At 37.4% G+C, this 27,996-nt stretch overlaps 1 protein-coding gene across 1 annotated transcript in view; it reads left to right on the plus strand.

Moving 5' to 3' along the window:
* LOC139131211 (kelch-like protein 5) overlaps window positions 1-27,996 on the plus strand; it is a 76,162-nt gene that overhangs the window by 22,173 nt on the left and 25,993 nt on the right. The window contains 1 exon segment of the mRNA XM_070697184.1: window positions 13,693-14,003. Coding sequence (XP_070553285.1) covers window positions 13,693-14,003 — 311 coding nt within the window.

The raw sequence follows: 27,996 nt of genomic DNA on the forward strand, positions 1-27,996 counted from the left end.
CACTAGAATTTAATACTAACAAGGCAGTATTGCTGAAGGCAATGAGTACTTGGGCCGTGATAGAGTAATTTTGAGGACAATATATACTACTATTCAAATATGGTCTTGAATTTCCTCCTGTCAATGAGGCATTTGATTAACTGGTTATTAAACGAAGCAATGGCATGACAACGGCAAAATATGTCTAGCAACTTTTGTGGAGTTTGAGGGCAGGGGTTCTTTATTTATAGCGGGAATTGCTTAAACTCCTTAAATATTCAAATTACAGCAAATTTCTTTTGTTCTCGATGGTAGATGTCTAATATTTAGATGGGCATATTTAGATTTCTACCCTATAGTTATCCCTATATACCAAAAATCGGACATCCAGCTCTATGGCTTGCTCAGAATTAGATATGCACATAATTAATGAGGTACAATATGTGGTGTCATAAGGTGTCCCATCATACCATTTATGAAGGGTGTAGCACTTGTGGTTACTGAGTTGTGGACAAATATATATATTTGAGGTCAAAGGTCATCAAGGTCACGTGACATTTTGTCAAAATAATTGTATTGCTAAGTTATTCCTATATACCAAAAATCAGACCTCTAGCTCTATTGGCGCGCTCAAAATTATATATGCGCATAATTAATGAGGTACAATATGTGGTGTCATAAGTGTCTTATCATACCAAATATGAAGGATGTAGCACTTGTGGTTACTGAGTTGTGGACAAATATATATATTTGAGGTCAAAGGTCATTGAGGTCACGTCACATTTTGTCATAATAATTGTATTGCTAAGTTATTCCTATATACCAAAAATCAGACCTCTAGCTCTATTGGCTCGCTCAAAATAAGATATGCACATAATTAATGAGGTACAATATATGGTGTCATAAGGTGTCCTTTCATACCAAATATGAAGGGTGTAGCACTTGTGGTTACTGAGTTGTGGACAAATATGTATATTTGAGGTCAAAGGTCATTGAGGTCACGTGAAGTTTTGTCAAACAAATTATATTGTTAATTTATCCCTATATACCAGAAATCAGACCTCTTGCTCTATTGGCTCGCTCATAATTAGATATGCACATAATTAATGGGGTACAATATGTGGCGTCATAAGGTGTCCCATCATACCAAATATGAAAGGTTTAGCACTTGTGGTTACTGAGTTATGGACAATAATGTATATTTGAGGTCAAAGGTCACCAAGGTCACATGATATTTTGTCAAAATGTCTGAGATATCTGCGTGAACCGATGGACTCACTGATGGACTCACGGACGGATATGAGCCAATCTATAAGCCCCCTGGACTTTATCCATGGGGACAAAAAAACTGTGTCACTGCATCCTTTAGGCAATATGAATACGATGAGAAACTAAATTTTTATTTTTCTTGGCATCATACATGCGAATCTATGGAGAACTGCCTTATACATGGGAGTCTATGGAGGTGTAAACTAAAAAGTCCTCTAACACGGCCAAATTTGAAAGCATTGTGAAACAAATCGACGTGCATCTGTATGGGGTTGGGTACTAGGCGTGAACGGACGCACGGACATGACCAAACCTATAAGTCCCCTCGGACTTCGTCTGTGGTGATTAAAAACAACGCAACAGTTATTACAGCTACACCGGCGGTAGGTTCATATCCAGAGCCCCGTACGGTCTGCCGCCGTCGCTTGAAAACAATCTCATGCACCCGGCCATATGGGCAGCTGGCCGGATGCATGACTTCCCGGAGAAGGCGAGCTGTCACGTTCAAGCTCAGGATTATTTGTCGATCAAATTTCAGTAAATTTACCTTACCTAGATGAAATTTTGTCTATAGGCTGAAATTTCGCCAAAGTTTGACAAATTACATCGATTTTTCAGGTTCATATGCGACATTTTCGAGTTTTGAGTGCAGACAGAAATAAGTTTTGAGGCAACATGGCTGCGACCCCATGTTGACCCCTAGCCCTGCGTGCGATGCTATGTGCTACAGCCAACACACAGCATCGTACGCAGGGCCAGCAAGAGAGTTGCCGACATCAACGGTTATTTACGAGAAGTGAATAAAAGACTGTCATTTTTGGAAGCGATCGAGTAGCTGAGGTAGGCCGGGATACGACTTGGGCCCAAGAACGCTAAATTTCGGCAGTAATTTGGCTTTTTACGTCAAGTCCCAAAATGGATTTGAAGTCACCGACCCAACGTACGGGTCTTTGCAGGGCTGTGGTGAGCGGGGCGGTTAGCTGTAGCGGAACACACAGCATCGTACGCAGGGCTAGTTGACCCCCAAGTGAAAATGTGTTCGCGATCAAATCTTCCTATATTTTTTTCAGAATTTTCAACAAAATCATTGCTTCTTACATCTTTTGTAAAATATAAAATACTAAAATAAAACTGCGATGTGCCATGTCTCCAGATTTCTAAAATATCGTTCGTTGACCGTTCGACGCAAACTTGTGACGCAGTTGAAATTCAATACTGACCGCCAAATAATCTTAATGAGACGAGATCAGTCTAGACATCCTCCAAATTATCCAACCATTCGCATTGGAGTTCAGCTCGCTTAGAGTATCATAACATTTTTCGGCCTTCTTTTAGATCGACCCTAATATCTCCCATTTAGGAAATAAATACACAAGCTACGACAAACTTCGTGCACCATCCAAGACCAAACGCACTACAAATCTGTCTTGACGTCATCATCTCCTTACATGGTAATCGGCATACCGTATTTTTTAGCAAAGGGGACACAGAATACGTCGGAGTATTCAGTTTCAAAACGTATTACATTGTGTGATGTTGTCAAAAAAAAGTCATGTTACTGCAGTGGTATAAATTACAAAACACAAAAGTTCAAATCAGTTTATTTTGGACTGGCTTTACCCAACATTTCATATTGTTTCTTATGCCAGATTTGACCACGTGCTTACTGGCGACCCCTTTTCATGCAAATTTTGTGTCAAATGATGTGTTCCCCTGGAAAAACAAACGTACGATTTCTAAATGAAGGAGGCGAAATTTGCCCTCAAGACGCGAAACCACCCCTTTGGGGTGTACCTAGCTATTTTTAACGAGCTTCTCGAATCTGCAGCTCTATTTCGAAATGATGGTCTGGTTTTCTCAGCTCAAGGATAAGTGTTCTCCATCGCTGTGGGCATTACTATTCTCAACCGGGGGTACAGTTTCCAGTCGTAATGTTTTTCATTGTGTCCGGGATATAAAACCTTCCTTTTCAAACTTTCTCTTTGATTAACACTAATCCACATCTTGTCGGTGATTAAACATGTTTCAAGTTTAAATGTTAAATTCTGGTCTCGAGCCCTCCTGTTCGACCAAACCGAAATTACCCCTCCCACTTTGGCTCGTCCAGTGGGTGTAGCAAGGGTCGTGCCATCGCCTAGGAAACGGAGGGTGCATTAATTGTTGCATTTCGATGCACATTTTGATTATATTCAGAAGATTTTGTGGCCAAAACTCAGATAGAGAAGCATTTATATTCACATCTCACTTATTCAAGACTGGCTGAGAGCAGCACTTCCATTCAGTTAACACATCATTACGCCATTTATTATGCCAAGAAAGATGAAGCCAATACATTTTGCCCTCCCTGGTCTCAGCCAGAAATGGTTATACCTTACAGTTTTTTCCCACGGAATGAAAACAAATGTACTTGGCTGAGGCCCAAGTACAATAATTGTTGGTTTTAGGCTAAACCAGATGTGAAGTTGCTATAGTTGGCCACTTTTATTTCAAGCTATGTACTGTCCGATAGTTTTCCTTTGCTTGTAGAAAGTTTTCAACGCGACGACATGTTGATTTGTAGGGCACGCATTTTACTGGTACTTTCAGGGCAAGTACGTGATTACAACCCACAGGTAGATATGGCTTTGCTCCGAGTCAGTCAATCTTCAAATTACACACTTGGTAAAACTGTAAAGAGGGTAAGAGAAAACCCTAATAAAACACACTGCCAGGGGAGGGTGTAGGAATTGCATTTAAAAAGTGCCGATAAAAGTACAGATCAATAAAAATGTTGAATAGCTTAGTCCATAAAGGGAAAGGTCTTCTCCGAATCGTGAGTTTGGAATGATTGCCTTAAATGTGTTTATTTTATGATATTGGCAAAGCCAATCCAAGATTGTGTACTATTCTTTTATGGATTTTCCAAATATTTTACAGGCAATTTGCTTGCTTCAAACACATGTGTGTGAAAACTTTGATTGAAATTGTGAACTTACTTACAATTAGAATGATTTTCTTATTACTATACTCTCACGTGTAAAGTAGATGTGAATAGTCTTGTACATAACTGTGTCCTACGAATATTCAGTATATTCTACATTGTCGTTATCGTGTATGTTTTGATACCCCTACTTCTCTGGGATCAGCTTTCAGCTTTTCCTAGCATTAGCACAAACGGTGATGGGACAGCACGTCAGATTAGAGGATGATACACTTATATTAAGCAGTGATAAAGAAAACGATTGCGTGTTAAGAACCACTTTGCCTTGACGGATCCGATGAAAAAAAAATGTCAGAAGACTAAATCCCCGATAGGGATCGTAATTAGACGTTTTTTTGAAATAACAACATCTCTTCAAACTCTTCGTGTAAAGCACTCAAATGGGCGTATGCAAGAGCAACTGATTTTTATCGAGGGCTGCAGTCTCCGGCGGAACAAAGCTGACCCAATTAGTTTTGTTACTGCCCGTAGCGGTTGATAGAGCGAGGGAGCGTAAATTGTCGGTGATTGTTAGAGATCGAGTCAGATTAACTGGGCGGATGCCCAAGATGGCATGGTTGAGGTTACGCGATGGAGATTTGTGCAGTATTCATGCAATAATGTTGATGATGGGTAAAAGCTGATAGTGAAGTAGCTCTCTGCAATGATACACATCGTCAATATGAGACCTGCGTAAAGTTTCTGTTAATGAGTGCTCTCCGTTCTCTCCTGCCATAATGATACATGTACTGTATATTGTATCAGATTTATCCATAAGTAGTACCCAAAACCATTTGGAAAAAAACAACAACACTGATTTGAAATTACAAAAAAAGCATGGGGTACATAACAATATACAGATGTGGTAGAAGTCTATCTGAGTGGAGAGGAGTTTGTTCTCTGGGACTGAAATATTGCCCAATGGTTTTGTTTCAGGATTATCATTTGAAACCCTGGAGCTCAGTTTGTTCAGTGGAAGACACAGGATGAAATGATTAGCCTCTAAGCAGAAAGAGAGAGGTCTCAATTTTGAGTGACTTACATAGAGCATACATGCAGCATGAATTTCAAGAGATAGGACTGCAAACACCATCACGAATACATGTATTTTTAATTCATCTAAGAGCATCGGTAGGCTAGCTAAGGTGTTATTGAGGCCAATAGCAGTAACTTTTAATGATGTTTTTCATTATTTTGTTTTTCGCAAATCAATGGCAATTTAAGTTCTTGTTCTCCTTCCAAAAGCATGTTGAAACACTTGCTACTTATTAGCTTGTCAACACTGCCTATGTTGTCAACACCGCATTTATTAGTCCCCACGGACACCGTCCGGGGGACTTATAGGTTTGGTCATGTCCGTGCGTGCGTCCGTGCGTGCGTGCGTGTGTGCGTGTGTGCGTGCGTCCATCCGTTCCACACAGATATCTCAGAGATGCAAGAAGCAATTTCATTCAAACTTGGTACAAGGATTACTTCATATGTCATACAGATGCACGTCGATTTGTTTTGGGATACGATCCAATATGGCCGCCAGGCGGCCATTTTATTACAATTTTTCATATACAGAGCCATAACTCAGACATGTTTCAACCAATTTTATTCAAAGTTGGTACAAGGACATTGACCAATGTCATAGATATGCACGTCAATTTTCTTTGTGATACGATCCAATATGGCCGCCAGGCGGCCATTTTATTACGATTTTTTCATGTACAGAGCCATAACTCAGACATGTTTCAACTGATTTTATTCAAAGTTGGTACAAGGACATTGACCAATGTCATAGATATGCATGTCAATTTTTTTGTGTGATACGATCCATATGGCCGCCAGGCGGCCATTTTATTATGATTTTTTCATGTACAGAGCCACAACTCAGACATGTTTCAACCGATTTTATTCAACATTGCTACAAGGACATTGACCAATTTCATAGATATGCACGTCGATTTGTTTGTGATACAATCCAATATGGCCGCTAGGCGGCCATTTTATTACAATTTTTTCATATACAGAGGCATAACTCAGGCATATCTCAACCGATTTTATTCAAAGTTGGTACAAGGACATTGACCAATGTCATAGATATGCACGTCAATTTGTTTTGTGATACGATCCAATATGGCTGCTGTGTGGTCATTTTGTTACGATTTTTTCATATACAGAGGCATAACTTAGGCATATCTCAACTGATTTTATTCAAAGTTGGTACAAGGACATTGACCTATGTCATACATATGTACGTCGATTTTTTATGTGATACGATCCAATATGGTTGCTAGGCAGCCATTTTATTAAGGTGGTTGGAAAGGCTAGAGCGTCAGTTATAAATTTCAACAAAACTATTAAAATATAAAAGTAGTCAACATTCTCTGTGGAATAAAAAAAACTAGACATTTGGCACAAAGGCATTGCAGAGTTATAGCCTGTTAAAACTTCTGAAAAACTGACCAAATAAGAAGAAGTTGGGGAGTCCTTAGTGTATTAACTATGGTAGAGGTCCCCTAGCTTTTAATAAAATGTTTGAAAAGGGAAAGTCATTATTTGCTATTTTTCAGGAAAGTTTGACAAGGCGGTGCTGGCATTCAGAGTGAGTGACTGCTATTGTAAATGCATTTTAGATTCTTTGAGTGTCAAAGAGGTGTCAAAAGTGAGATTAACCAAAAAAACTACTCTATGACTTCAAACGAGGGGTGCAAATATGGCTTGTTTTCAACATTTTTGACAGAATAACAGTTTCCTACATAATTGTATACCAATTTAATCCAACTTTGAAATGAGATATGGACATGGAATTTTTACAGCCTATTAACAAGGTTACAGATAAGATTTGTACGGCACAATTTTCCTATATTTGAAGTACTTTTTGAAAAATCACATTTTGAAATTTGAAAGAAATTTTTAGCTACTATAGACTATAGTCTATAGAAGCTATTGGGATGGGTATCCGTCCGGCGTCCGTCGTCAGTCTGTATGTATGTATGTATGTATGTATGTATGTCCGTTTGTGAGGCGTCCGTCCACTCAAATATCTTGAGAACCGCAGTACTTACTGATTTGATATTTGTTGTGTAGATGAAAAATACGATTTTGAGAAACTATTTTTTTTAATTTTTTGATATTGTTGAAAATAGGCAAATTAATGCCAAAAAAGGTGTTTTTTGTAAAAAATCTTCTTCTTCATAACCGCTGGTCAGACAGCTTTGTTATTTGGTATACAGGTCCCTAGGGGTAACCCAACTTAGACTTGTTCAAATTGTGATGAAATATGCAAATCTGTATTTTTAAGGAATTTTTTTGTCATTTTTGGTCAAAATTTGACTTACATTGTATGTAATTCTTGTACTGTATAAACCCTATCAATTCATCCAGAAAAAAATAATTAATATGATTTTAAATAATTGAATTAATTAGGAAATCATCAAAGCCAAAATAATTTTAGTGTAGAATTATCAGAAAGTTCAACTTTTTTTGACAGTTCATAGTGAAATGCTTACCATCTTGGAGGATTAAAACATGTAAAGGCAACTTTCCTGAATCCCAACTTTGACATATTCTGAACCGTCATTTATTGTGCCCTGTATGTTATCTAAAGAAATTGCTCAAAATAGTCAATAGAGATAGAGATAGAGATAGAGATAGAGAAAGTTCTAATTTCCATTTATGGTTGACTTGGTAAGGATAAAATAAAAATTACTTTTTGAGGAAAAAAATAGAGTGGTCAATTAAAAGAGTGGTCAAAGTGATAGGGTTTTTATGGTAAAGCTGGGCTGTATAAAAATTCCTCATGTGCTATTTATAGCAATTATGCAATCTGTGTAAACAGTGCAATGAAAGTGTAACATGATTCCTTATAATGCTTTTGATGACCTTGAACTTCTTAAGTTTCAAACCTTTGTCTCTTCAGTGTGCTGAGTATGTACAGTCTCAACTTATTAAACAGAACTCACAATGTTAATCAAAGATATCCACCTTCTTCATCAATACATGTGTCACAAAAGGTTATTCTCTACATAACTTAACAGAGCTCTGTCAACTGTTGAGTTGCTTGTTCTTTCAAAACCGCTGGTCAGACAGCTTTAATATTTAGTTTACTTGTTCGTAGGATGACCTTAGTGAGATAATTTCATACAGTAAGGAAATACTTAATTTTGTATCCATGTCTATAGTAGCTTCAGGGACTTTGGCCCTATGTTTAATAATTTTTTGATATATAAACCTATGTAAAATCATAAAAACAAATTTTATTTACAAATCCTGCCGTACAAATCTTACAATAAATAGTGTCAACATATTTATAACTAATTTGGTAATATTAATACTATCCAATTATTATTAAATTAAAATATGTAAAAAAAATATGAAAAACTAAATTTTAATATTTACTGGTGTCATATTTCAAAATCATGGCTGCAAATATACAATTTTTATATTCTTCGGAGAAAGTAATAACAAAGAGACTTATCCTGAAAATTTGAACTAAATATCTTGATTCTAACACTTGAAACTTGACATTAACTCTGAGAAAAGAATTGGTGCAAAAATAGCCTTTCCAACCACCTTAAGATGCTAATTTTCATGTACAGAGCTATAACTCAGACATATTTCCACCAGTATCATTCAAAGTTGACATTGACCTATTTCATACATATGCTCGTCAATTTGTTTCACGTCATGTAGCAGTAACATGTCAATTATTGAAGTTTCATAAGTAGGCTGATATGTCAAGAAATATGTACTGCATCAAATTCATGAAACTTTATACAGATGTTAACCGATGTTAAGCTCACATTGCTTTAACATTGAAAAAGACATTTATCAGTGTCAGTTTAATTAATTTGTAATTGCATAAGTAATGAACTTTCCTAATTAGGGTGATATAGCCACAAATTAATACAACGTCAAATGTGATGAAACTTGATACAGATGTTGATCTCATAGTGTTGTAAATACTGCATCAAACTTTATGAAATATGGTACCAGTGATAATCTGTTAAGTGTTAGAATTGTATGCAAAAATGTTTTGCAACATCCTGTTGATTAATTCCTAGTTGACTCATTTTATGAACTTTAGGATGGTGGCCTACATTGGTTTTATGTTTTCATCACCATGGAACTCATTCTTGGCCATTGAGCGCCATCTGTATCAAAGTATTTTTATCACAGACCTAATTAATGAAGAGGACTCTATCCTCTCTGAGGACATGTAATCAAAGTACCCATTATTAACAATGGGGACTGTGTCATCAACGATGACTTGTGTTTCATGTACCGTACAGTCCATGTATAATGCACTGTTATTGTTTACATTTGAATTCTAGTCCGGACCCAAATTCTCCTTGTCAACAATAACAGTGCAGTTGACACATACATGTACACAGGCTGAGTTGACAAGCTGAATACTGTTTATCTCACTGTGCTTTAGGAAGTAGAACAAGAAAGTGTAGTTGACATTTAAAAACAACACAAAAAATTGAGAAATAAATCTTCGTATTAAAGTCACTGGAATAAGATAGCCTTCTAAAACTTACAGCAGTCTTGGGTTTTTCATTTGCCACAGACATCTGACTCTCAGCTGGGGAGTTAATTTAACCCTTTCATGTTCTTGCTGAGAGATCCAAAATGGCTGTAATTTCCTAATGGACTTGTTGCTGTGTGACTGTTGTCAATTACGTCCACCACTGAGCTCAGTAAAATGTCAGTCACCGCAGGGTAACCATAATTACTGTCTCTCTATGGACAGTATTAGTTGTATGAAACACGGTTGTGACAGAATTTGGAACTATCATTGAAGAAATTCACTCTCATTTTAATGAGTCGTGTGAATGGGCAACATTAGCAGGATTATATTCAGTTTGACCTTATCAAGACACTTTATTGATCACATGCTTGTAGATAATGGTGGCTGTGCAGAAAGCCATGGTATGGCTTCCATGTAAATTGACAACTACCCTAATTTGCATATTTGTACTGGCATCCTCAGCAACCCCCTCCCCTTTTCACCTCTGCGCTGCAGCATCTTTTATCCGACACAATTCCATATACAAACACTAGAGTGCCTTTAACTATATATAATTCATAATTTCTTGGTACCTTAGTACTAGTTCTGGACTTACGCTTTATGGCATGTAGAAATAACAGGTATTCGGCTTGTCAACACGGCCTGTACATCTGACAGGCAAAAAACTCATATTGTTGGTAATTGAATTTTTGTCCTGATTTGAATTCATCTGTCTACAGTAACTGTGCATCTAGCATTGGTACATTTATGTGTTGTAACGTTGTCAGCCAAATATGATGTGTTTCAGGTAGGGTGTACACCATGAAAATTTAGTTACTGTAATACACAAAACAAAAAATATCAGAAAATATTCAACAGTTTCAGTCACAGAGATATACACTATATCTGCATGCAAATATGTAAATGACCCAATGTGAATTTTTTTGCATGCTGTGACCTGAGTACATTGTATCGCGGAATAATTGATTTAAAGGCCGCCGACAGGTACGTCAGAACTTAACCAATATTTATTGGACTTCGCAAGATCTCTTTTCCTCCCTGACATTCGCGCTATCAACAAGACAAGCTCTGTTTTAGTCTTCTAATTACGTACTGATAGAATTTTCACGGGCAGCCAATGCTTGTGCATGATATGAATATTAATGTGATGTCAGTTAAGGTGTGATGTGTTTGTCTTGCATAGTAATTATTGATTTGCATGGTGTTCTCACTTAAGACAGGGAGCTGTCCTTTTGCAAGGATAATGGGCACCTGAGGAAAATTTTACTCACAAAACCAACATTCTTTATCAAGCACCTTGGGGTGTCATTATGCTAATTCTAGGTTTGTGCATGAGTGTTTGTTTTTTATGTTCGGTGTGTATGTAGGTGTATGTCTGTGTATGTTTGTGTGCATGTGACAATTGTTGTGTGGCTTGTGAACAGGAACTTTGCATCGCATTGCAGTTCAAAATGTGGTTGCTAAGAAGAGCTTTACAAAAATTCTCAACAGCCAACAGGAAAGCGTGTTGTACGTCAGACATAAAGTTGCGCATTAGTGTACGGTATACATATCAGTTGGTCAGAAAAAAATTTACATGTATTCAGGTGCGTTATTGTTTGAATGTTTTTCTTTTTCATCCGAGAAAAGAATACATGTTGCAGTACGCTTTCTCCGACTGTGTGAACAGAAACAGGAAATTAAAGTCACATCCTGCGATCACTAGTTTTCAATGACCTGGAAAACTTAGTCCTAGATTTGATTTGATAACTGTGTCTTCCGTTCTTCAAATAGAGAAATATATTTGTTCAAAAAGCGAGTTTTGAATGCCATTAAAAGCTCTTACTCAGGTTGATCAAATTGTCTTCATATCGATCGTGACGTTTTTCAGTTACATGAATAAGAGTGCAGTCTTCTTTGATTTATACCCATAAACCTAATACAAAGCCCTCTTGTTCAGCGGAAAAAAAAATTAACCAAATTTACTTGCTTGTTATAAAGGGTTTGTGTAGAATTGACATCCAAATCACCGTGTAAACCATCAGATCAAAAATGAAAAGTTCGCATTGATTGACAGCGCTGTGGGCTTCGGGGAGCCTTCCCTAATCAGTAAAACAGGGACATACCTATTCAAATAATATTGAATCGGGCACTAGTCTAACTTTTTGCAGTCTGGCTATTATCCAGTAATTTGGTATACGTCAGTTCATTACAGCGCAGAGATAAAGCAATTTTGTTTGCGGAAGATTGGCATGGGATGGATTCATTTTTGTAAACGAATACATGAGTAAAAGATGACAATATCTCCCCCCCCTCCCACCTCTAAGCAGTCTTGATTTTATGGCATCTTTTTGACAAATGAATCCTTGTCCAGTTGTCAACATTTGCATTGGGCATGCACACATTGTACCAGCACTGTTGACAAGCTGTACTTTCGTGGCATTACCATGAAAATTGCAAGCAGAACAGGAAATTTTAATTTGCAAACGGAACAAACGTAATGGATAATAGGTCACAGTTTCATCAAATTCAGTTTTTAGGGTGTTTTGTCGGTTACAGTACTTCATCAGGAAAGAGACTAGCTGTTAATGCAATAAGCTGTAATACCGGTCAGTCAATATGAAACACAAAATAGGAAAATAATATGAATATTAAAAATAACAATCACTGTGTAAAAATCTGATATTTTGATACAGTGATAACCTACAGGAGAAACGGAATAAGGAAACTTTTGTCTTTAAGGTCGTTCCAGTTCTTTATAAATAGGCTTGCTACTTTAAGGGAAAAATATTAAAGGCAGTACTGATTCTAGATCTACATGTAAGCCCATCAGATTCCATTGCCCTCAAATCCATCAAAGCCAGCATCATATCGTGATTCATGTACAAATAAAGAATACACATCTATAGTATCATTGCTCGGAATCTGAGAACGAAGGAAAGGTCAAACCAGACTCCATTGCAGCCAGTCTAGTGTCACTGTGATGGCATATCTGATTGATGTAGTTTAGAGAGGAAAATTATTGAAATACAAGAACGGATTATCATTATTTCACGACTTTAGGTATCTTTTCAAAGTGACTGTTGTCATGGAATGTCATGTGTTTTGAATTTCAAATGTGCCTGTTCTGTGTATAAAAAAGTAGAAGGAACATCATTTTTTCATGAGATCTCAGTTGATTGATGAAACGGAAGAAAGTTACCATTTACCAAGAGGTTTGCTGGTGACAGTGCGTCTGACATGTAATGCTGAACGCTGCTTTGAAAACAAAAAATTTGAAGCAAGTGTTGTTACTTGGTACAACTCCACTGTGGGTTGGGTGGGCGTCGCCCTTCAGACACCTAGCCGCAGATTCACCGCACACTGTCAAGAGCACCGATGATGGATTGCCGTAGCCACTTTCACTGTGTGTGCTGTCGTGGTTTCCAATCCAGCAGTGCTCACACTGTGCTCTTCTTCTCTCACAGTCTCCCGTGTGATGAAACCGTCCTCTCTCTCTGTATCTCAGGCGCTCTCGTTCTCTCTTACGTGCCCGCTCTGCTTCTCAGTGTGAAGAGAGAGAGAGCAAGAGAGAGAGATTGGCTGGTGTACATATTGATAGGCACAATGAGTGAGTTATGTTACTATGCAGCATCACCACAAGCAAATCACCGCGACGTGAGTCAGCCGTGTTGTTATGTATGTCAGGCACATTTACAATGGGGATGAACTGCCTAACACGGTAAAAATCTTTGTTCTCTTATCTCCAAGCTAGATAAGCATCGCAATTTTCCCGTTTTTGTGTCTTTAATTTTTTTCCGCGCATTGCTTTCACTTAATTCACACAGGCTTTGTCTAATTCTGTTATTTATGTATTCTATACGAAATTTGCACCCTTACCGGAGCATTTTTTCCGTAAACTCAGATGATTCACATGTTTGTAGTCATGTATGTATTTCTGTATGGGTGCATGATGATAAATTAATATTTCTGTTCATGATTTCAGGATTTTCAACAATCCGGGCTTCTGCCAAGAAATGGAAGACCATTCCGACGGTGAATGCTTTCGATCCATCAACCACGCCGAGAAAACCTTCAAGAAAATGCAAGATTACCTGTGCAAGAAACAATTGACCGATGTGGTGCTCGTCGCCGGGGAAGTTCGGATACCGGCGCACCGTCTGGTGCTGAGCGCGGTGTCGGACTACTTTGCTGCTATGTTCACGAATGACGTACGGGAAGCCCGGGAGAGTGAAATTGAATTGCACGGAGTTGATCCGCAGGCCTTGAGCTCCCTTATACAATACACGTACACAGGTGGGAATATTATATTGACATCCGTCTTCACAGAAAATGTTTGTGCTGTGATTTATGCTATCCAACCTCAAGTTTCCCCACTTTCAAAATGGACAGACCCATGCTCACTGTTCATATCACTTGGGCCAAACCATTGTACTGTGGCAAAAGGTGTCAAATGAGCTGAAAAAAAAACCAGAATATCGTTTCATATTTAAAAATTTTGTAGAAAATATGATGCTAATTGTGCAATTGCAGGAACTGACAAGGTGAATTTACTTCAAAATGATGGGAGATGCCTGAATTTGTGTGTAGGAGTAAATTACAATGAAATTAATGTCGCTCATTGCATCAGTTTATTTACTAGTGAATTTACTAAAACTCTGTCGATATAATTGTGAAATATTCATTTGTATGGCCACTTGAAATTCCTGTCCCACAGGTTTGTTCAAACTATATCGATACTGAAATTCTCTATGCTATTACTAATTGCAAGCCAGCATTGAAAATTTACGTGATCTGGCATGTTCGTTAATAGGTGTAAAATATCGGCGTCAGTTGATTAGCTCATGTGTGAAAATCCTCAAATCTACCATGAAAATCTGACCTTTTAGGAACTTACTGGCATTTCCATAAATCACCGCAGTACTTTAGAAACCGCAGTCTCCGTGGTTTGGAAGTTTGGTGCAAGAGAACAAATGAATGTTTGTGTCACTAAATAACCAAAAGAGACCAATTTTGGGGGGCAATTACAAATTTTCAAATTAGCGTCCCCAAACATGGTATCTACTGCATCTCCATGATCCATTCTTCAACCTTCCCAAGGAAACGAAAAAAAAGTCTTTCTCAGGAAATCATGGATGGTCTGACAGCCGTAATTGTCAAAGCTTTAAGAGGAGCTAGTCAGTGAGTGATGGGCCATTAGGGGACAGGCAAGATTGTTTGCTTTGGAAATGAGGAAGCTGACTGTGTAAGCTGACTCCAGACCAACACATGGTTACTGCAATTTTGTTCCTGTTCAAGTGAAGACACTTGACTGGAAAACGCAATGGTCCGTGTTACATCTCTGAATAAACACTTTCATGTGCCGGCCATCACATTTTGACATTTTTACATGATATTGTCCCCAAGTCAATAGCTAGAAAGTTTGACAAGTGAGTACCACCCTATACATCTGATATTTGTAAAAAGAAACTTTTTATTAAATTGAAATTATCATTTGTATGCACGACATCTGTCATCACATACCTTACCTGTGAAACTGTTTGAAAATATGCTTGAAGTATAGAGTGCCTCATGAATTTTTCAAAAATACCATTTAATGGCTATAGGGATTGATTTATCCATAATCACCGCACATCTTCCGCGCTGTGTATCAATTAAAAGAATGTGTTCGCATGGCCTCCTTGCTGATCAGTTATATATGTAGCATATGTTGCAGGCTGCGTTCAATAAAAGAATTAACAGTCTCTTCATGAAAGTTAGTCAGATGTAAGCCAGTCAGCCAAAGTTTAACCTTGAATTCTGATTGGCTTTGCTCTGCGTGCTCTGCGTCTGTTATTAATCCTCTGCGTCGGTAAAAAGTGCAGTGTGTAATGCTAATTCCGCATGATGGCTTTTTTTTTTTTGCGGACGCTTTCTGAGCGCTTCATGTCTGGCATCTGGGTAATGACAGTCTTGGAGGAATCGTTAGATTCCTATTTGGACCATTGAACCGCAATTGATTTGCAAAAGCATGGCTGTGGCAGGGGTCGTAATCTTAATGCCATATCTTTATGGTAAATTGAATTAATGATTTGATCATTATGGGCATGTGCATAGGAATGCAAACAGAATCTGTAATAAAACATTCCGCTCCGTCGACTTTTCTGTCGTCCCATTTCCAAAGTTGCAGCTGTGTAAGGATGAGTGCAGTTCGTTCGAAAGGGACGACAGTATGCAGCTGTAACTTCTCGTGATATTTTCATCATTTTTGTTGTACAAATGTGTTTTCATAGTTTTCTCCCTAGAGAACCGAATTGTTGAAATACACATTACCATATTAGCCTTGCCAACACATTTCAACAACTGCAATATGGTTTGTTATATTGGTGACAATATTAACCTTGCCAACACATTTCAACAACCCCACAATATGCTAAGTTAAATTGTCGATAAATGGACTCTAGCCCAGACTAGATTTCAGTCGTCATCAGAATATCATTGGATATTTCATACCAGAACATACAGGATGCATTGACGAGATGAACATTTCAGTATCATACAGTATTCAGAGCTACATATAATGTATTACAGACAGCACAAAAACACTGGAAAACACATCAAAAAGTCACAGCTATTGGAGCTTTACGTATACTTTCTTCAAGCTCTAAAGATTCTGAATACCTATGAATTCACTGGCAACTACATGTAGTACAGTATGGTACTCAGCTGCTAATTAGTTTGAAATCGGCCAATCTTTTTTTTTTTCATATTCCTCATTGAAAATTGAAATGAATTACATTCAGGTAAATGCCCTTCCCATTCCCCCTGTCATGATTACTTTCTGCTGACAATGTGATTGAGACTCAGGGAAATGCTGTTTGAATTTCAATCAGTTTTGCAAGAGTGCAAGTTCCTTACAAGAAAAAAAACTAGCGATGTATTTGATTTTTGTCCAAACTTCACATTGACATGTAAAAGTGACCTATGACTTTTATGAGAAACTTTTCTTGAAAATTTTAATGGAATGAGGCATTGTTTGGGCTGTTAGCATTTATTTCACTTGATGGATGGTTGGTTTGATGGATTGATTCATGGTTGATTAGGAACGTAGTCCGTCCAAAGAAAAATGCACGTTCACAAAAACTAATCAAATAACAGACAAAATGTTTTCCAGTCTGCTAGTATTGAGAAGAGAATGAAATATATGGACACAAAGTAGACACAAAACGGGAATGCGTCGTGGTCGGTCACACACCGTAAGCAATATTGATTTTAGGGACAATCCTCCATAGAGCTAATGCAGCCATTTTTTCTATGCTGGGAAGCACTTCCCGCCGTAAATATGAATTGTGTATTGAGGTGATGTTGGATACTGAGTGCATGGACATTCTCTGCATAATTTAAACGGACAATAGCTGTAATTGTCTATGTAATTTTGTTATTTCTGTTTTTGTGAAAGAAATTGCATTTTTCTGTTTCTCCCAGAAAAACAGGTATGTTGAAATACAGAGTATTAGCCTTGTAGTCTTAAGGCACTCTATACAATATGCAATGTTGTTATTGACAAATTAATAACAGTCGGGACTAAAATTCAGTTGTCGACACAAATATTGGACTATACACACCATGTATTTCCATTTAATTCTGGACTAGCAAAAGAAACCATTTCAGAAGATAAAATATAGTACTTTTAAAGTTCATATGCTGCAACGTTTGCAAATGTGTCTGCAATTGAACTTTAATAGCGTAGATTGTGTATTTACACCAGTACTAGGTGTAGCAGTATTACAAAACATCCCATGCCAGGCATGCAAAGGTGATCATCTTGCAGCTGTTGCTGGCGTAAGCCATTCATTAACATGCTTTTCCAATGCATTTGGTATACTTTACCACACGTATACCAGCCTACAGAGAATCTTCATCACAAAATCTTTTGACACTTTCATCCCCAGCTTTCCTGTATAAACGCCCATCTTTGTTGTAGGAAAACCATGACATTGGGCCGAACTATGGCAGGTGAAGAGTTAAAAAAATGCATAGTGGGGGTTGTGTTTTCCAAAACGTCACAAAAATGTGAAAGTTATTTTATCCCATGATATATGAGTACTTTTTACACCAAAGAGAAGGGATTATTTATTTTTTTACTAACTCTCTTTATTGTAATTTTTATAACAAAAAAATGTACAACTCTGACATTTTGTAGAAAAACAGACCGTGTTGATCGAGGTTTCCAAAGATGAGAAGTCAAACTCATTGGATTGGAAAGGCCATCGATAATGCATGATGTACGGATATGACCGCATGATAAACTCCAACTTTGCCAATCCATTATCTTGTCGATGTTTGTCTCAGCAAGGAACATGTTTCACCATGGAGGTAGTAGCACCATCGACTCTACGATCCTTTTAACCATGGCAGGAAAGGAAAAGTTTTACAAAACGTAGTTTCAGTCACTTAAGCTCTTAGTTATTCCAGGTGGCCAGTTTTAAGCATGTTAGTCTCACAGTGTAATAGGGACCCTCCGAATCTGAGTCTGAATGCACATGACAAGGACAGATAATTTGATTGTTTCTGTCAAAGTGTAAACAAATTTATACTAATGTATCGACAATTTCTATTGTAAGCAATTTTCCCCAGGATAATATCGTTATGTTCATATTTGATTCAGTTACAGCCACTTGACTTTTCGATACAGGCGAGAGATGACTTTAATTTAAAACTGAAGCTATGACAAACATGTCTCTACTATACAGTGAAAGCACATGAAGTCCAATATTTGATATTCTCAGAGCAATATTTCACATGGCAGCCGGTTTGTTCAAAACACCCAATAAGGATACTTTGCCATAAGGTAGCGCATTGGAGGTGTATGTACATGTGGTAGCTGTCTTGATACATCGACTCTATCATGAAGAGTTTCTTATGTTATCAACTACAGGGTATTGGTGAAAATATTAATTTTGTAGTACTAGACCACAGTACTGGTAGTATTATAGTGTGTGTATGTGTGGGGGGGGGAGGGAGGGAGGAGGCAATCAGACAGATAAATGATGAGTTTGATGGAAAACCTGAGAAAGTATGAAACGTGAGAATTAATATTCCATTAGTTTTTAGCTCCCATAGCCATATGTATATATGGCAATGGAAGCTATTCTTATAGGCTAGGGAAATGTCTGTATGTCTGTATGTCTGTATGTCTGTATGTCTGTATGTCTGTCCGTCAACATCAAAAACTCCAAAACCGCTGTACATTTCATCTTGATATTTGGTGTGTACATGGATGATGGGCTGTAGATGAGATTTTGTTCAAATGAAGTTGTCATTGCCAAAAATATGCAAATTAAGTGAAAAAATGTAAAAACAGTCAAAATTGAAAAAACTCAATAACCACTGAGCAGATTACATGAAAAATTAGCATGTAAGTACTTTGGGCTGACATGAAATGATTGTGCACATCTTGGGTCAGTATCTTGGACTTGCTATTTTTCATGAATTTTTTTGTAATTTTCTCCCATTTTTGGTCAAAAAATCTCCTGCTCTGAAACCACAAGTCCGATTGATTTGAAACTTGGTATGGAAGTGCATAGGAGTGACCTTCCCAAATTTGGGCAAATCGTGGTGAAATTTGCATATTTTTAGTTTACACGTCCATAGACTCCCATGTATAAGGCAGATCTCCATAGACTCCCATGTATAAGGCCACGAAAAATAAAATTTAGTTTCTCATCGTATTCATATTGCAAAAAGGATGCAGTGACACAATTTTTAGTCCCCACAGATGAAGTCCAGTGAGCTTATAGATTGGGTCATGTCCGTCTGTTCGTCCATCCGTAAGTCCATCCGTTCACGCATATATCTCGGATATTTTGACAAAATGTCATGTGACCTTGATGACCTTTGATCTCAAATATACATATTTGTCCATAACTCAGTAACCACAAGTGCTACAGCCTTCATGTATGGTATGATGGGACACCTTATGACGCCACATATCGTACCTCATTAATTATGTGCATATCTAATTTTGAGCGAGCCAATAGAGCTAGAGGTCTGATTTTTGGTATATAGGGATAACTTAGCAATACAATTTTTTTGACAAAATGTCACGTGACCTGGATGACCTTTGACCTCAAATATACATATTTGTCCATAACTCAGTAACCACAAGTGCTACACCCTTCATGTATGGTATGATGGGACAGCTTATGACGCCACATATTGTACCTCATTAATTATGCACATATCTAATTTTGAGCGAGCCAATAGAGCTAGAGGTCTGATTTTTGGTATGTAGGGATAACTTAGCAAACAATTTTTTTGACAAAATGTCACGTGACCTCGGTGACCTTTGACCTCAAATATACATATTTTTCCATAACTCGGTAACCACAAGTGCTACACCCTTCATGTTTGGTATGATGGGACACCTTATGACGCCACATATTGTACCTTAATAATTATGTGCATATCTCATTCTGAGCGAGCCAATAGAGCTGGATGTCTGATTTTTGGTATATAGGGATAACTATAGGAGAGAAATTATTTGACCAAATGTCATGTGACCTCGATGACCTTTTACCTAAAATATATGTTTATGTCAATAAATAAGTGTTATGTCCTTTGTATTTAGTAGGATGGGAGACCTTATGACAACACACGCTTTACCTCATTAATTATGTACACATCTAATTCTGGGCAAGCGAATAGAGCTAGAGATCTGATTTTTGGCATATAGGGATTAATTAGCAATATAATTTTTTTTTTCAAAATGTCATGTGACCTCAATGACCTTTGACCTTGATTATACATATATATGCATATTTCAGTAACCACAAGTTCTATACCCTCCAATTTTGATAGGATATTAGACCTTAAGATGTCACATCTTGTACCTCATTTATAATGCGCATATGTATTTCTTGGCTGGCCAATACTGCTAGAGGTCTGATCTTTTTTCCCGATTTAGAACCATAACTTAGACATGCCACATGTGTTTCAAATTGGGAACAACGACATAGACCTATGTGCCCATAGATCTCAACATATACACTCCAGTGATACTTCTTAATGACCACATTTTCCTGCCCCATCAAGACTAATACTCCTATTACAAGTGGGCACTATGTCATTTTAAATGACTTGTTGAGTTAATGGTTGTATCACAGTATTCGATATATCTCATTCTGTATTTTTTCCATTTTATATTCTGAATAATTACATTAAACATATTTCACTGTCTCCAGTACATTTCATTTAAGTATTTTCACTTCATGCACTTTATCCCTTTCACACATGTTCAAATATCTGACCAGAGAACAAACACTAAATAGTCCAGGATGGGAGCTACAGTGTCATTGACGCTATTTTTGAGATATGGTTTATCACAATCAACATCACATCCAAGCCAAGATAATGAGAAACTATGGTATGCCTCACACAGTTTCCAGGTTTGGTTTGTAACATCACAGGAAAAGTAAATGAACAGTACCCACTTGAAATGAAATCAGTGATTTGGCCGCAAAGGGATGTTACATGTGGCAGTTCAGGAGCCCCTCCATTCCCATCCCTTTAGTCAAAATATAATAATCAAATTGTACCAATAATATTTACCGCTTCTTGGTATTTTGTGAACATTATACATTGCTGCATTGATACTCAAACTGGGACACACATGCAGTGTAAGTTTTCTATCTACACTTTTCTGAACAAAATACGGGCATCAACTCATAGCTGACACATGTTGCCTTTTTTGATTTGGCAAGAATTTTCCGAAACTCCCATGTTGAAAGGGGAACTTTCAGAATATCAATTTTGCATGTAGAGAATGCAAATTGGGAGTCTAGGCGTCATGTCTTTGTAGCCGAGATCGGTTATAGTAGCCCTGTTGGGGTTTTGAAAGAGCTGTTTTAGGGTTGTATGAGGTTTTGTTACAGATCTGCAATGTTTCAAAATTTTAGGCCTATCCCTATGTACAATGTATGCTCATAAGAATTGCTCCAAGACCTGTAATTAGCAATACAAATTTAGGGTTCTATACTGTATGCGAAAAAGGCCTGAATTTCCATACAAGGATTTGTATTAAAATAAATTTAGTTGTCCTTGACTTGTGGAGGTTAATTACATTGTAGTTGTCTTGCATGCAATTTTGTTATACATGTCCACAAAAATAGTTTCAGGGTTTAAATTCAAAAGCAACTTCTCAAAATACATTTCTGAGGCATGTTTATGACATTAACAATGAGCGAAAATCAAAGCCTAGGCTTTTTTCCTTTCTGTCAAGCCAGCTGAGTAGAGCCATGAGTCTACTACAAATCAGAACGATCAAGCTGCGTGCCGGCATTCTCTCCACACTTCCTCTGCCATTAGTTATTCTGATCCTCGGCGCTGAGTTCTCTGTCACTCCACATTATTAACACCCTCACACTCCGATGACAGGGTCCGATGAGCCATGCTGGCACACACCTGCACCTCGTAGCCCCCTCAAACAACAACTCAATCTCTCTATCAAAATGTCCCAGTTCGGGACTTTTCTATCCCTTGATGAATCTAGAACTGATATAAAAATTCCCAGAACCCCCTAACCTATTTCTCTTCGGAAATAGCTGTCTCTGCGCGCGCGATTGCATCTCTCTCGTCCAGGGTTGTTTTCAAAACCATGAAACATTCATTATGCCTCGTAATGTGTACTGGCAGACATAGATAACAAATACAAATTGTAGCAAACAGCCATCTATTGACCTAAGTGTCTCAGAACAGTAATTGCGCACAAGCCATTAGTTCAACATTAAGCAAATGATATTTTTTTGCTTAAACATCATGCACACATGTATCAGTGCTTGGATGGAGTTGAAAGCCGTCCATCAGCGTCATTTGACCTTTAACATTTGTCCTGAATTTTCAAAGCCAAGGGACAGACTGCCAGGACACTAAATTTTATACTCTTGTATATGTACCATATGTTGTCTGGTATTTTTACAACTGCAGTATTATAACCAGTTAAGGTCACTGGTAGTTTTGCAAATTAAACCTCAGACTTTAATTATTGCTATACAACTACATGTGTTAGACTGGTATACACAATGGTGCATGCATCACATTGTCACTTTGAACAGGAAGAATGCAAAATTTTCAATGATGGAGTAATTTGCTCAAGACGTGTTGTCAAATTTGAAAATAGAATATGTGCAGAATAATGACCTACCTGTATCAATAAATTGCATGTGCTATTTCTTGAAAATTTCAATGATACCTCAAACAGCCAGACATATATATGTACCACCATTTGACTGTCAAGAAATCAAGTGCTAGGACAAATTTCCCAGGTTAAATTACAAGAATAGCACTATAGTGCACGACATCAGTCATTGTTGCATGCATGGCTGATGTTGCAGCTTCTAGACTGCTGAGCTGTTGATATAACTTCTACTGTTCATCGTCAGTTGCCTATTAAGTTGTGTTTGCAGACTAATATTTATTTTTGCATATTGATGAGAAAACAGTGACAGTATTTGCAAACAACCCTATTTGAAATGTACAACAGGCTGTAAAATTAACATGATAGCAAATACCGGTATCTCTTAACAGGACAATGACTGTAACTTTAGAGAATGTTTTCATTGTATTTGTCATATGTCAAAGGTCAGGTGTTGTTGATGGAACTGGAAAGACAGTTTATCAACAATAGCGTGACACAACTTGATCAGCAAGGAGACATGAAAGGATGTGAAAACTTTGATTTTTGCAAGGTGTTCTCAAGTGGTTGTGTGACAGAGAAATCGCTAGGTACTCTGAGCTGATAGTGGTGAAAAAACTGAGACAACTATCATCCTGGCATCCATTTACAGCGATGTCTAATGGCACTCTTCCATATTCTATTCATTGCAAGCAATATGAATATAGCTTTTCAAGTTTGGATGCTCTGCTTAGTGCATGCTACGGGGGAACAAATTTCAGGGGTAACAAATTAATCCTCTTTCTCCCAAATAGTATCTATTTCTATGGTTTGTTTATGGAGCCTGGTAAAAAGAGGATCAAGTTCCAAGCTGACATCATTGTTGGTAATCATCAACTAGGAAGATGTATTGTCCCAGAAAGTAGCTGACAGACTCTTATCTCCAACAATTAAATAATGAATATTAACAGTTTCATCTGAAATTTCAAAGATAGAAGGAAGCTAATGATATTGAAAGAACAGATAAACAGACAATATTCAGCACAGCAGATGCTCATGATGCATACAGGTACCTCCATAGGCTGCATTGCAATATCTTGCTCAAATGTTTATCATAATTGACAGGCTGAGTAGAGTTGATACGTAGAAAGGCTGTCCTAGCTGCTCGTCAATCTTTAATGCCAGGTACCAAAAATAGATGCATTTTTAAGGGGATTATGTTTGCATTAGATATTCAGATTCCTAAATACAAGAAAAATACAGCAAATAATCAAATTGTAGAAAAAGATAGTCATTATAATGAATGTATTTGATGTATGTAATAGTATATATGTACCAGTACCTAATATGTTGTACCTGGTATATGTTTGTGAGTGTGTGTGTATGTAAATATATATATATATATATATATATATATATATATATATATATATATATATATATATATATATATATATATATATATATATATATATATATATATATATATATATATATATATATACAGTGTTCGCGGTGACTTTTTTCTCCTCGCGTACGGCATACGCATTAGTCTGCTACAATTGCGTAATGGCTGGATTTGAGTGCGTAATTTCACTTCCGGACTCGATTGATGAAAAAACTGACTGCAAAATACATTGTGCCGTTGAACAAACCTACACTACATATTTAGATTGTACGATGTAACATTATTTTAATGAAAACAGTTTAACGAACAACTTGAACAATGTTGAAACGTAACAGCGAAGGGTATACATGCGACCGTCAAAACACATCGGGCAACCCAAAAGTTAGAGTTATGGCAGCTTATCCAGACGGTTTGTGGACGTTTCGGTACCAGTCGTTTCGGCCCAAGACGTTTCGGCCTTCCAATATCAGGCCCCAAGTCGTTTCGGCACCGCAACCCAAGACGTTTCGGCACCGCTGAAGGCTACCTGTGGGAACTGGTGCCGGAGCGTAATGTTACAAATCAAAGTACTAAAAAGTATAGTGTCAACTAACATTCACGTACATGCTTTAATCTTTGTGAGAACATGGGAAGAGACCGTAAGAAAAAACTTTATATCATTTTCAAATCTGTGACACAAGTTTATCGATATCAACAGCCGCCGACACGGCAAAAGTTTGAAAGCTGTTACGAAACAGCACGGCAAAATTCACACAAAATGCACATGAAGTACTGGTCAGAACGCAAAGGTCACGCTTACGAATATGACGGATCAGTCAATTACTAAATAGTTTGAAAAAAATCGAAATACAGATACCGAAACATCTTGGGTTGCGGTGCCGAAGTGACTGGGGCGGGAAATTGAGAGGCCGAAACGACTTGGGCCGAAACGACTTGGTGCCTGAACGACCAGTTACCATCCAGACACTTCTGCAGTGTTCAACATTTATCGGTATTCCGACGTGCTCTACCGATGAATGATTTTTTTCACGGACTCGTAGAGCAAAGTTGAAAGAAAACAGATTTGTCTGCTTCGACGCCATGCTGCATGTATGCTTGATCAAAATTTGGGAACAGCGAGACGCGATGATCGTGCACGGTTGGCATTTATATAATTTGTCGCAACATTTCTGTCAATCACTCACTTTCAGAAACTATCGCTCGCCTGAAAATTAGCAACGTAATTCATAGGCACAGCTGACATGATAACGTGCCTAACGTGATAACGTGTGGACTACGATGCCGATTTTTCAGACAACGCCCAGAGAATCCGAAACTTTCCGTACAAAATGAGTGATTGACAGAAATGTGTTGCAACAAATTTCGTCTGGTAATCGCCTAAGCTCAGTCGTGGAGTGCTTTCGGTGTTATCCTTTGCGTATAGAAAACGCATAACGATGAAAAAAATGCGTAGAGAGTCAATTTCAATGCGTAAATATGCACGATTTTTGCGTAAACGCGAACTCTGTATATATATATATATATATATATATATATATATATATATATATATATATATACCTTCATGCCTATATACCGGGTACATGTATGCAAGTTGTTTGATAATCAGCTGCAGTGAGTCCTACTGGTAGGCTAAATTGATGTATCATTAATCTAAGGTTCTCTTTGATGCAAGAAATCTTGCATGTCATGTCTACTAGTATAGTGCTGATTTACGAGTATAAAGCTGGTTTACTGGTGTAGATAAAAACAGTACTGGTTAAAGAACTGAAAAAATCTTAATTGAATATGACATTCAGCATCATAATCAACAAATGAAAATAAGATGAAAGTAAGAAAGAGGAAAACAGATAAAAGTTGAAAAATTAGAATGAAACTACTAAAAATACCGGTGTAGACTGAGCTGCTCTGCTGGTATAGAGCTGGTCGGAAGAAATTTTAATAAATTCAGCATAAACAATTGAAAACTGTCACAAGTTGAATCTACAGTTATATCCATACAATATCTGGTAATCTCCTTTGGCAAACAATAGTTTTGTCAAAATGTTTTATCATACATTTCATCATTTATCTCCACGGATATCTTTGTCATAAATATTGACTATCATTAATTATATCAGACTGAAAAAAGCTACCCTATTAACTGCATCTTGCATGTCCTTAGAGGAGCTCTGATCAGAACAGTTGGCGCACAACTCATGATCTGACTCTGTTGATGTTCGATGGGCAAGACAGCGGCGTCTGTTGCCAGCGTCTCCCATGGCCAATTTGACTGTGTTCACTGGGAATGGAAGAGTCAAGATAGCATCGGTGAATTAATGGTCAAGGATTTATGCAAGGGTGTCTAAATTACCATTATTGGCTTATCGGCCAGCACATCCTGAACAGTGGATGAAATTCATCTTAATTTGCAGGCCTTTTTGTGAGTTACACGGGCAGTGTAAATGTGAGGCTTGTCATTGAACCAAGCTGACATATCTCATCGTACAAGGCTCAGCTAAGGTTATTCTGTCTCAGCTATGGATGGCACATTGCCTGCAATAATAGCTTGTTGAATTTTGATTTACAGAGAAAATGGGAAATTAACCAATATATATTGACAATTTTGTTTTGTTTTGTCTGTGGGTGATAAATTGAAATGGTATTTCTCATCAGTGTTGTGTTAAAACTGTTAATGGAGGATAGCTGATGTTGATTTAGTTTAATCTCTCCCAGGTCTTTCATCCAAACTCTTCCTCAACATCATGAACATTTTTACTTTAAATGAAACTTTTTTTGATAAGTTGGTAAAAATTCAGCATAGAAACCCGAGATACCCAGAAGTGTGGTTGTCAACACGAATCCACAGGCAGTCAATACAAATTAACTATTATGTGCATAGAACAAGTTCAGTGAATAATCTGTGTGTTTCAGTGCACAGTTAAGTGGTCTTCAGTCTCTTTTATCTATCGCGTATTCATATCTCCATTTATTCTGGGCTGACAGAGTCACAAATGTACCATGCAAATACTTGACTAGGGGCTTCCGAATGTGTAAGTCTGTCAGATGGGCCATTTCCAGTCGGTCATAATATATATATTGTGCATTCTGTAAAAGTTTTGCTGTATTTGTTTGACTTCATACTGACAGATGAACAAGAATTTATACCTTCTATACACTAATAAGGCCAAAGTAATTAAATTCTTTGTTTTGCGTCCACTCAAAATGGGAAAAGGTACGCGTCTAAGCGGCTGAAAAACACACACAAGAAAATTAACACAATGTAATTTGATTGCAGCAAATAAAAAATTGTAACAAAATTTTAGTTCAGAAAAGCTAAGCGGTCATGTCCTAAAATTTCCTATTCAAATTCATTGTGTGTGTTTTTCATGAAAACCTTAAAAACCTACGCGGGTGGGGACGCAAAACAAAGAATTTACTTACTTTGGCCTAATCTTGAGTGAACGCAATACAAGTTCAATGCAGCAGTTACCTTGCTCCAGTTTTCTTGTTCGTTCAGCCTTAATTGCCAGACAATACATGTTACATACTGGTACCATGAGTCACCTTTAATAATTTCAACCTGTTCACCCCTAAATTATCGGTAAGCAAGTCTGCAATCAGCATTGTAAACAATTGGTTTGGGTCAAACCATATAATAGCGGTGAACGGGTCACTCTTGACTTAATCACGTAGACATACTCAGATGTTCAGAGAAAGTGTGTACTATAGTAAAAGATTCATTTTTCTTT

Source organism: Ptychodera flava, chromosome 4 (genome assembly GCF_041260155.1).
Source record: "Ptychodera flava strain L36383 chromosome 4, AS_Pfla_20210202, whole genome shotgun sequence".
NCBI lineage: Eukaryota > Metazoa > Hemichordata > Enteropneusta > Ptychoderidae > Ptychodera > Ptychodera flava.